General features: G+C 36.3%; 1 protein-coding gene across 1 annotated transcript; it reads left to right on the top strand.

Moving 5' to 3' along the window:
• The first annotated feature begins 278 nt into the window (after positions 1-278).
• On the top strand, positions 279-5163 carry lysmd4 (LysM, putative peptidoglycan-binding, domain containing 4). Its single transcript, XM_055173684.2, has 3 exons — positions 279-436; positions 3355-3641; positions 3772-5163. The coding sequence occupies exons 2-3, from the start codon at positions 3372-3374 to the stop codon at positions 4357-4359; spliced, it is 858 nt and encodes a 285-aa protein (XP_055029659.2). The 5' UTR covers positions 279-436; positions 3355-3371; the 3' UTR covers positions 4360-5163.
• The last annotated feature ends 7549 nt before the right edge of the window (positions 5164-12712 follow it).

Genomic DNA, 12712 nt, shown 5'->3' with positions numbered 1-12712 from the left:
GTGACATTACACCATTATAATTGCTCACTTGACTCCAGATTTTGTCGTTGCGAAATAAACTGATTGTATATAACATACATACAAAACATCATGCACGTTAGCTTTTCGAGAGTTACTATAAAGGCCTAGATATCAATAGGTGAGTTGATCTTCATGCGGTGCTGCGCAGAAAGATCATTCTATGACACTTGAGTACCGCGAGATGCTGTGCTTTCGAGTCGCTCTCGCGGTACTGTTTTGTCATAAGTCGAACGGTCTGCGCAGCGCCACATGAGGTCGATCAGAGTTGTTACAGAAGAACCGCCTTGTCAATAAACCGATTGGCTGGATTCTCTGTCAATCTACAGTGTCTCATGACTAGCAAGTTTAGATGCTGTATGAAGTTTCAGGGACACTTGGATATATTTTTGTCAGCGCAATGTTTTTGTTTAGAAAGGTGAGTTGAATTCAGATTCGAATCAATAATTAGTTATATTTTTGAAAGCCAAAGCTTTAAATAACGTAACCAGTTGACACTGTAACTTACAGACTTACTTAACAAGTAACGTTAATCGACTTTCGCCACCGTAACTTTAAACACTTAAGAAATTGTGGCTTGCTAGTTTGTTGTCTAAAATTTGTCGGGAAGATATTTATTTATTTATGAATCTGAAGTCAGTAAATGTCAGTTTGTGTAACGGTTATGTGTGCTGTCCCGCTCGGCGACAGATAATCGTCTCTGACTTTTATGAACTAGAACACTGACGAGGCACAACGTCACTAACCAATGTACACACATCGGTGATGCGTTGTATTGTTTGTCTTCTGCAATATATGCTCTTAACAGCTCAGAATTGAACTTTAGTTTAGTTTACTTTACTTTACAACCTTATTAATCCAAACAAGGGGCAAGGGGTTAATACAATATACAAAAGTAACTTGAATGCACGTGCCTAAACATCTAAGTTAAACTTACACCGGGTTCCAAATTATTATGCAAATCCCATTTTTGTTTATTTTTCCAATACAGTCAGTACGTTTTTTATTTATTTTAATTTTTATTTTACTCTCACTTATATGACAATGTGGATGTTAATTAAAATGTTAAAAAAAATATGCTGTTCCAAATTATTATGAAAGTTATGTTCTCCTACAATATGGGTATGAAAAATTGTGCATTATCTAAAAAAAGCAAATTACTACAATTTATATTTGATGGATCTAAACAGAAATTATTAAACTGTTATAAGATTTATAAGTGATTCACAGTACAGAAAGATTAGACTTAAAAAAAGGCTTTTTAAAATCTTTTTTAGGAAAATATTAGGAAAAGGCGGCAATAAAAACCACTGTTAAGAAGCAAACATGTATTTAAACCTGCTGGTGTCTCTGATATCCCAAGAACTGCTCAATATGGGATTCTTTAGTGCATAAAGCTGTATTTCTACCCCTCCCCAAAACCAAAACTTGCAAAAAGTGGAACATTTGCAGTGAGCTCAGAATACAAGAAAACTATTTTCACACAGTTTTATTCATTGACGTGCCATAATACACTGAATAATGTAGATTAATGTCATTCTGGGTTGTTGGTGTATAGCCACTATGTTCAAACAAGACTGTAACATTAGGGTGAGGTGGCAGAGTAATGATTTGGGCTGAAATATTGGGAAGTAAGATGGTGAAAAGGGGATCTAGAAGATATGTAGAGTTCCTAAAAAGATGTTTTTTCACAATGGGATATAAATAAATGTACTTTTATGGAGGATAATACACCATTCCATGCTGCAAAAAGCATCACTGACTATTTTAATTAATATGGGCATAAAATAAGAAAAAAATCAAGGTATTACCACCACCATCATCCACTGATCTTAGTCCTATTTAAGAGCCTGTGGAGCATCATTATATGAAAGATCTGTGAGGAGGACGGCACTATAATTCGAAACATCAACTTAGGGATGGAATACTAGCGTCTTCAAGTGAAATTAAGATAAAACTTATACTTGTATACGTACAGTTTAATGAATGAGAGAGTTAAAGTCGTGTAAAAGATATGATCATATATTATTATGTAACTAACTTGTGTAAATACATTATTTCTTTTACATTGTGTTTGTTTTTTGGACAAAGTTTGTTTTGTGTCAAAGCAACACATTTGACAGATATCTGTTTTTGGATCATTATAACCCATTATAACATTATACATTTCGTTAAAGTGCATTCTGCATAATAATTTGGAACAGCACATTTAGCATATTTTTCAAAGTATTAAAGTATCTTTTGACATATTTATTTAATTTAAATAGAATAACATTCACACACTGTCATATAAGTGATGAGGGTAAAATAAAATTTTTAAACTTACTGACTGTATTGGGAAAATAAACAAAAATGGCATGTGCATAATAATTTTGAACGCGGTGTATATTAAAGAATTACTATATTAACAAAGTAAAACTAATACACAACACTTCAATACATTTAAACTTTACAATAAGGTTTTTGTAAACATTAGTTAATGCATTCAAAAACATGAACTAACAATAAACAATTCTGTAGCATTTATTAATATTAGTTTATGTTAATTTCAGCACAACCAATTCATTATTAAAGGACAAGTACGGTATTTTACCCTTAAAGCCCTGTTTTCAGATTGTTTACGATGCATTTTAGGAAGGATTGTTCCAGTGCACCTATACACCCATTGTAGAGGTGGGGGGTAATACAACAAACACCCGAAAATTCTCGGGCCAACATCATATGTCCAAATTTCAGTCAAAACCGTTCTATTTTATCATAAACACTCTGAAAAAAGGGCTTTAAATGTAAAATATCGAAATTGTCCTTTAAAATCTAAGTTGTTACTTTTAAGTTGTAACTTTTTAACTAACATGAACAATTGCATGTAACTATTTTGTTCGTTGTTGGCTTATGTATTTATTAATGTTAATAAATACAGCATTATTGTAAATTTTTACCATTTAAACATTTAAAGGAATAGTTCACCCCAAAAGTATAATTTTATCATAAATCACTTACTCCTGTTTTGTTCTAAACCGATTGTCTTTATACACATTTTTAGATATTTTTGATGAAAATCAGTTTCACAATTTTTTTCCTCAGACATCGCCAAAAACGGTCCATGCTCCAACAAAAGTTCAATAATAATATTATGAAGCGACGAGAACACTTTTGTGTGCAAAAACATGATGAAATCCATGATAACCACAAGGCAATCTTTTAGAAATACCTTATTAATGTCATAGATTAAGATTCATTTTAAGTTTACATTACAACGAGATTATAGACTGCTCTGTTTCTCTGCAAAAGTTGTGTTTCTGTTTTTAAATAGTAGGACCATATTTATTTTCATAGAAACCTGTGTAGTCGCAATGATGAGGCGTGGAGATCTTCTGCCACAAGCCTTTCAGGCTCCAGTGGATGTCCATGCCAGTGCAGATGGCCAGGTATACATGTTCAGACATAGACAAGAAGAACTGGACGATCCCTCTGAAGATGAAGAACTCAATGTAATGGAGCTCCGGCCGAAGAGCAGAGAGTCATCCTCGCGGGAGAGAGAAAGAGTGGAAATGCTCTTGCTGGAAAGAGACATCTCTCATGAGGACAGTCTCTACAAACTCGCCCTGCAATATGGATGCAAGGTATCTTATACTGTGTGGTATTTTAAATCAGTTTCATTTTATTTTAAAGATAACCAATTCTTTTCATTTTTTTTTAGATTTGTGTATGTGGGATTGCACACTTATTATAACCCTATTCTACTGTTTTCAGGTGGCTGACATAAAGAGAGTGAACAACTTTATTCAAGAGCAGGACATGTATGCACTCAAGTCTATTAAAATCCCTGTAAAGAAGCACGGGTTGTTAACAGAGTTCAACTCCGAGCTCAGGAAACCTCAGCAGAGACCTTCTAACGGTGCAGTATCACCAAATCAGCAGGCGAACGGTGCTGAAACAAGCATATCGGGCAGACCTCTGGTGCAGGAATACACCACCTTTCTTAAAGAAGTGGACAGTGACATTGAACGTCTTATTCAAAGCACAGACCCCAAGGAAGAGGTATTTTCTAGCACTTCCGGGGGATCCAGACAATGGGGATGGAGAAATCGGGGCTTGCGCAGCTACGGTGCAGATTGGGGAATTCAGTGGTGGAATGCTGTGGTTGCCATGTTATTAATTGGCATTGTCTTACCTATTTTCTATGTGGTATATTTTAAAACTCAAGATAGTGGGGAATCTGTAGTGAATAATGGAGTTATCAATACCTCAATGCCTACCTCAAATAGTACAGTGGTGACCGTCAATTCGTTGAACACTGGGAATGTAGTCCGAAAACATCTTGAGGAGAATCAAGTATAAGCAATAGAAAATATTGTATTGTGGTGTTATATTTACGTGGCCTTTGAATTTTGGTTTGATGCCTGTATAGTACTTATAACTTTAGTATTACAAGTTGACATTGGCATGTGTAGTGAAGGCACATGAGTCAGTTATGAAACACTTGACACTCATTAAAGCTGTTTAATGGGTGGTAGTTTTAATTAAATTAAATTAAATTACATTTAATTATATTTACTGCTATAAAGATATAATACATATCTAACATATCTTCTACTTTTATTTCAGAATTTGTAATTTTACTGTTTTTTTGTGTGTCGTTGCTTGAGGGATAATATGAAGAGTTTCGTTGCAAAACGAGATAACCACCGTTTTTTTAATTGTTCAGAAATCTCGTTTTTTGGTTGTGCATTCCAATTAATTTCAATGCAACTGCAGTTGGTTTGTTTTGATTTAAACCTTCATAACTTAAAAAATACAGCTAAGTAGCACCATAAAACAAAATAATAACATGATAACATAATAATAAACATGTTTTGACAAAAATGTAAAAAAATGGATTTATCTCGTTTTGCAACGAAACTCTTCATATGCAGACAAATCGGGATACAATACTGCTCACCGATGTATTAATACAACTTATGTATGAAATGTCTGATATTTCATGCATGCTCAATTTATGTCAATTTAGTATTCTTGGAAGAACTCTAATGTAATTTCTTTATAATGGTACTGTAGTGCCAGTGGTGCCAAAAAATGGATGTGTATCAAATCTTTGTTTGTCCAGTCATTGGAAGTGCAATAAAAGAAGACATATTTAAAGAATTTAAAGGTGCCAAAGAATGCATTAACACAATATGTTACATTGTTTTTGGATATCTACATAGAAGGTATGTGGCAAAAAATGATTCAGAGATAGTTTTACATGTCCATTCACAACCCTATATAGGATTTGTCCCCAGAATGAATCTGTCTATTATTACCTTATTTGAAAGGGTCATGAATAATAATGTTCAGCTTTGCTCTGAGTGGCTGTTTCTCAGAACGGCTCATTTTAGTAGCTCTGTGTGTGCAAACAGACTTATGTTTGAGGAACAATCAATTATTCAGAGAATGGACATTTCTGCGCGTCTGCAGTGTATTGTGTGGATTGGTAAATGGATGAGTCATAGTTTGACAGGATTCATTTTTCGTCACAACACCATGACGTGCTTTGTCCCATATTTTATATACACACAATATAAAAACACAAACACATAAGAACCTTGCTTTGTGGACTGTGCATAAATGTTTCTTCAACAACATTAAACGTGAAACGGAAATGATAAGCTGTTCTGTCAGTGATCATGACTGATGAGGAACTGAGGATTGCACAGTTTTAAGTATCATTTGACACATTCATACAGTCAAATCCCTGCTCGCATGATTGGAGCTCATTTATCAATAAGTATAAAATTCAATACGTTGTCAGATCTTATTTGGTGAACCAGATTTTTTTTAAGAAGAGAAACTTCCTAATAATAATGCATTTTCTTATAAAAACAAGATACGACTATAATGATATTTGAAAACATTGCAACATGTATTTTGAACAGAGACAACATGCACTGTAAAAAATACTTTGCTGCCTTACATTTTTTTGTTAAATCAACTCAGATTTACAAGTCATGTCAACAGAGATAAGTTGTCACAACTTATAAAATATAGTTGAGAAAAGTTTTTTTTAAGTTATAACAACTCACCTGTAGTTATAACAACTCATCTCTAGTCCTGATAAATAATAGTAAGTTGAAATGACTTGTAAATCCGAGTTGATTCAACAAAAAATTTTAAGGCAGCAAAGTATTTTTTACAGTGCGGTATTATTAACATTTAAACCATGGACCAGTTCTGATAAAACAATTAGGTTACACATCTGCTCTAATGTAAATGATTTAAGAAGTCTCTACAAGAAGACAGATTACTTAAACCTACCATTATACATAAACTTAATTTAAAATTTGTTATGATATTATATACAGTGTTGGGTGTAACTAGTTAGTTACTGTAAGTTTATAACTTTTTCTTTAAAAAAAGTTAAGTAAGGGATTACTGTAATTTAATATGATGTAATTTATTGTAATTTGTAAAAACTCTGTACTGTAGAACAACAGGCTACAGTAGTGGATTTAACATCAAATTATAAAGTCTAACATTAAAATGCATGTTTTTATGTATCCTTCTCAACTTTACTTAAAGCAACACTATGTAGTTTTTTTACTTTTAAATAATGTCTCTAAAATTATTTCAGTGATAGAACAACTTTTAACTGGACAAATTGTACTGTTGCTGCAACCTGACTAGCCTCCTAGCTGCTACAAGCACACTCTGAAAGTGGTGGTGGAGGGTAGGAAACACAGCCCCGCCCCTCCTCCGCCTGCCTGCAGAAGAGTGTCTGATACCAGGCACTGTTGCGCTTTTCAACCACGTGGGGGAGCTGTAAGTCATTTTTACATGGAAACTACATAGTGTTGCTTTAACTGGTTGGTTAAAAGCATTAATATTACTGAGATATGAGCTGTTTATTAACACTTAAAAGCACATATTAATACCTGATTCTGTAGGATAGGGTTCAGTAAGTTTCCCGTATTTTCAAATCCCAATGTTGACAGGTATGCCTTTCATCAAGGCCGAGGTTGTGGATCTTGGGCATAAAAAGCTTGGTGACCACTGAACTAGTATATGGCGCTAACTTAGCCGTCAAAACTCTTTATAGCATTGTAACAACATTGTAATTAATTGAATGTTGGGGCGTACATCCCTACTGAAACATCACAGTCAGTGTTATGTTGACATTGGCCTGTTTTTCAGTGGATCTTTTGCATTCACAAGGTTTACATAAGAAGGAGGAAACAATAGTGTTTGAGGCCGACGATATGTCATTACCATCTACAGAAGTTTTATTATTCATAATCGGAAAATAGTTCTCCATTCTTTCGCACCCTTAACATTGGATCACTACAGCTTTATAACGTTTGACCACTAGGTGGTGGGCTAAATAACATTTAAAACAGAAAAATGTGATAATGATAGAAGCACACAAAATGCATTTTATAATGAAAACACACTTACCTTGTACACAGAGAAAAAGGGAATTTGGTGGAAATAGGGCTCGGCTTGACTTAATCACTTATACGTCACACTAAATTACACTACGCATTCAAACTACATTACACTTTCAAAGGAGCTGCAATAGTTGAACAACCTGGTTATGTTTTTAACATATTTAGAGGGGCTTAAAATCGTGTCATTCACTGCTCCATCAAAAAAATGGGCCACCAACCAATAGTCTCCACCCATAATTAGACTATTTTCAGCTATTTTCCATCATACATGTGTTTCCAATCTTTTCGTGCTTCAGTTCCAAATATATTTTTTCATTGTCCTTTTCTTTTTCTTTCCACATTAGCATGAGCCCTGTAATTACGTCTATTTACTTTACAAAAATAGCCCCAAAACATTCCCAGCATTTATAAATATTTCCCTCAGATTAATCCAAATGATGATCAAAACAATAAGCATGCAAATTAAAGCATCTTATTAATATGTTCATTTGTTCACAAGTCAAAGAGAATTTGAGGTATTTGCCTAAAAAATCTAAAGAACATCACATGGAAAGGAAAGGTAATTGTTAACGTTACTCAACAGCTGCTTACACTCTGAGAGTGTAACTGAGAGTTTTCATCTCATGCACAGCTTTGAAACGCAGGCGTTGCTGCTGTGATCCTGCTTCAGGCCCCACAGCTTTGGCCATGTGCCACGTCTCCGTCTGCTCTTCCACTGCTCCAGCACAGACTGGGGGTGTGAGGACCACCCCTTCTTTGTCTGCAAACCCTAACCGCAGTTATTACGCAAACCTTAAAGCTGCCAGAGCAAGTCCTGATGTGATCTGTTGTATAGTGCTAGATGTCTGCATGATCAGTGATTTAGGAGTATTGTCCCAAAAATGTGCCTGCTTTAAAGACTTTAACAAGACTTGTATGATTGAAAAGTGCCTGATCAGCGATCACCTATACCATTTTATTAAAAAATATGCTCCAAAATAACTAAAAGTCATAGCATGCACAGAATATGTAACGCTGATTGCCATATAGGCAATACGAATGTGAGACTGAAGTATGGGACTGAAAAGTAAAGCTGAGTATGTTAGGATATGTTTTGTGTTTTTTAAGAACTGCTTTGTTTTCTTGGGGTCAGCTGTACTTGTCAAGCAAAGCTGTAGTCCATCTGAAGCATGCATTGAGAAAAAACAGTTCTTGTACTGTGGCTTTAAAGAATTTGCTCACTCGTGTAGCTGGCAAACTTCAACATGGCCAAAAAACCACCCCTAATCCTTTTTCCAAGTAGCTTTCAACACTCTTCTTTTTAGCAGTTTTGCCTCGAACTCATTCTTGTGCAAACACACCATCACCAAGTCGATGGTATTGGGTGAAATATCCACCAGGGGGCAGTCTTAGCATAAAGTTCAAGACTTGTAAAAGCATACAATGCAGATATTTAACACTCAGGTGTGCCTTGCTTCCATTCACACCTCGAAACTTTATTGCACTGAGGAATTTCAGTCTGGAGTTATGAAAATAAATACAAAAATGACACATGAATAAGTATTATGTAAACAGGACTAGGCGCAAATGTAAATTTTTACTTCATTCCAGGTGTTTGTTTATTTAACTCTTTAATGGATTTACATTATATATGTGTGTTGATAAGCGATGTTACAGTGAGAGCCGGAGAGAACCGGGTTTTATTCTGCTCCCGAGGGGACTGTGCAGACACAGGGTAATTTGTAGTGAAATTTCCAGCAGGGTTCATTTTGCAGGTGGCTGAGCGCATAGGGCGTGGTGGGGAACGAGAGAAGCAATTTGCTGTCTGAGAGCTGTGAATATGAGCATTGTTGCACAGCAGCAGGTTGGGTCACCGAGGCTATGTGCTTGGAGATCAAGCATGTTTTCGAGGTTGTAAAGGTGAGGGGGTGAGATGCGCTATAGCAAGAGGATGATCATTGACCCTGGTCTATAACATAATTGTACTTATTTGTAAAATTGAATCAGTTATCTGTGACTGCAATGGATGTTTCCACACTCTGATTTACTTGGGCTTTTGCATTTACAGTATATGATGAGGTCTGGTTATTTTCTAAGCTTGTATTAAATATTTGCATGAGAAATTACCAATGCATGCAGTTGTATATGAGATCACATGCAGAGTTGTTTTTGATTTTGTGCTGTTTTATGTTTCTTGGAGGTCAAATGTTAGAGGGGACATTTCACAAGAAGTTTAGATGTAAAATAAAACTTTGGTGTCTCCAAAGTATGTATGTGAAGTTTAAGCTCAAAATATCATATAGATAATTTATTATAGCATGTTAAAATCGCCACTTTGTAGGTCTGAGCAAAAATGTGCTGTTTTGGGTGTGTCCTTTAAAATGCAAATGAGCTGATCTCTGCACTATATGGCAGTGTCGTGGTTGGATAGTGGAGATTAAAGGGACATTGCACTTTTTTTGAAAATATGTTTATTTTCCAGCTCCCCTAGAGTTAAACATTTGATTTTTACCGTTTTGGAATCCATTCAGCTGATCTCCGGGTCTGTCGCTAGCACTTTTAGCATAGCACAATTCATTGAATCCGATTAGACCATTAGCATCGTGCTAAAAAATAACCAAAGAGTTTCAATATTTTTCCTATTTAAAACTTGACTCTTCTGTAGTTATATTGTGTATGAAGACCGACGGAAAATTAAAGTTGACTTTCAAGGACTTTCAAGGACTTTGCTGATGTAACATGGCTGTAGCAGGCGCAATGATATTATGCACTGCCTGAAAATAGTCCCCTGCTATTGAAATAACCAAGGGGACTATTTTCGGGCAGTGCGTAATATCACTACGTCTGCTGCAGCCATGTTACATCAGCAAAGTCCTTCATTATTACTCCAGTTTGAGAGTATAGTTCCTAGCATATCTGCCTAGAAAATCGCAGCTTTTAATTTTCCGTCGGTCTTAGGACAGGATGTAACTACAGAAGAGTCAACTTTTAAATAGGAAAAATATCCAAACTCTTTTGTTATTTTTTAGCGCAATGCTAATGGTCTAATCAGATTCAATGGATTGTGCTAAGCAATGCTAGTGGTGGCGCCAGACTCGGAGATCGGCTGAGTGGATTCCGGGACGGTGGGAATCAGGTGTTTAGCTCTAGGGGAGCTGGAAAATGGGCATATTTTCAAAAAAGTGGAATGTCCCTTTAAGGGGCGGTATTATCCCCTTCTGACATCACAAGGGGAGCCAAATTTCAATGACCTATTTTTTCACATGCTTGCAGAGAATGGTTTACCAAAACAAAGTTACTGGGTTGTTTTTTTCACATTGAATTTGTGCACCAAGAACACACACTTTGTTTCTGTGCTTTGTTTTAGTAACTGAATTGCATTGATATGTAGACTTGAGCATCAGTGTGTGGGGCGGCACGAAGGTTATATCATGAGACACACGAGCGTGCATTTGGCAGTTTTATTCCAAGAAGAATTATGGTAATCTCTAAGGCTTTGGTGCTGATTCAAATAGCAATTCAGCTCTTTAAATCCCCTGCCAACAGTCTCCTACATGGCTTAGGTCATACCAGAGGAAAAAGCACAGCGTGGAAACGCACATGGGGCACCGGGAGAAATTGGGTTGTTTGATTCTTCAGCAAATTTGCATTCTTGGCAGAGTCCTCCATCTTTTTTTAGATATGTAGCAGTGCTATATATCTAAAGAAAAGACCTGAAAAAGCATAAAACGCAATAAGCAAGGTGTGATGAGACGAACCGCAGCAATGCTCACGGCCGCGTGCGTGTGGTCAAAGACATGTGTTACTCTTTCGGATGATTTTTGCCCTGCTGGTGAGCATCTCCTTCTGGTCGTCGTTTTGGGAATGTCTTTATGGAAAATCAGCAAAGACGCAGCTGGCCGAAGAATGTGATGTGTTGTCAGTCATGTTCTGGCTTAAGCGTGGGTGGGGAGTTTTTCTTACTCCCCCACTGTGGGGGGAACCAATGGCATGGCACCTGTTTTACATTCCACCAAGAGGCGTTGGGTTCTGGAAAGCCGGGTCTGATTCCAGCAAAAGCTTCTCAGGCATGGCGTATGGAATAAAGCAGTCAAAATGTGATTTCTCTGCACTGATTTCTTTTGCGGTGTATCCAAGTTTCTGCTGCTGCTGAAGGGCCATCATGTCTTTATGACAAATGCAGACAATGCTGTGCTTTCTAACTAACAGCATTTATTTGAATTAGCCTGAGGCCTGTAACATTAAGGCTGATTTTACAAAATAAATGTCTTTTTGTACAGTTCGCAATTACATAATTGTAATAATGTTTTGGTAAGCTTATATTCCTGGCACATCATTTTCATGTGTTTTTGTTTTGTTTTTAAAGACTTTTCTGTTGTACAGTACACTGCTCATGTCAACATGATCTCACGGCAGGTCGTGTTATAGTCACGAAAAATGTGTTTAATTTATTCATGTCTGTGGCATGAAATTCTGCTTTATTCGTGCCTCGAGCACGGATTTCTTTTTCGTGTCACTCAGCACAAATTTCTATAAATAGTTGTTTGTGTCTGTGGCACAACTTTCTTTTTCATGTCATTTTATGTATTGTTTTCTCTTATTTTTCCCTATTTTTAAATAATTGTCGCTTTGGGTTGGGGTTAGATTTGTGGTTTGGGTTAGGATGTACTTTTATGTATTGGTTTCTACATGTTTTTCTTCCACTTTTAAAACTATTCTCGCCTGGAGATGGGGTTAGAGTTGGGGTTTGGGTTAGAATGTCTAAAAATGTAACAAAGAATTTCAAACCCCAGCAAATACTTTTCTACTAAATACTAGAAATTTGTGCGAGTGACACAAAAAAAGCACTCGTGCTCAAGGCATGACAAAGCAGAATTTTGTGCCATGGACACAAATAAATTAATCACATTTTTTGTGACTATAACACGACTTTAAGTGAGATCAGTCTGGCTCATGTATAGATTGTTGTAGCCCATCCGCCTCAAGGTTGTGCGTGTTGTGGCTTCACAAATGCTTTGCTGCATACTTCGGTTGTAACGAGTGGTTATTTCAGTCAAAGTTGCTCTTCTATCAGCTTGAATCAGTCGGCCCATTCTCCTCTGACCTCTGGCATCAACAAGGCATTTTCACCCTCAGGACTGCCACATACTGGATGTTTTCCCTTCTTTGTAAACCCCTGAAATGATTATGCGTGAAAAAAACAGTAACTGAGCAGATGAGTGAAATACTCAGACCGGCCCGTCTGGCACCAACAACCATGCCACACTGAAAATTGCTTAAATTACATTTCT

This window comes from Misgurnus anguillicaudatus, chromosome 15 (assembly GCF_027580225.2).
Source record: "Misgurnus anguillicaudatus chromosome 15, ASM2758022v2, whole genome shotgun sequence".
Taxonomy (NCBI): Eukaryota; Metazoa; Chordata; class Actinopteri; order Cypriniformes; family Cobitidae; genus Misgurnus; species Misgurnus anguillicaudatus.
This window is presented reverse-complemented; position numbering and strand designations above follow the sequence as displayed.

Bases quoted from the DNA above. Each gene is read 5' to 3' on its own strand.
- lysmd4 (XM_055173684.2), top strand. From the start codon at position 3,372: ATGATGAGGCGTGGAGATCTTCTGCCACAAGCCTTTCAGGCTCCAGTG. The intron at 3,642-3,771 runs GTATCTTATACT...TACTGTTTTCAG, and splicing joins CCCTGCAATATGGATGCAAG to GTGGCTGACATAAAGAGAGT.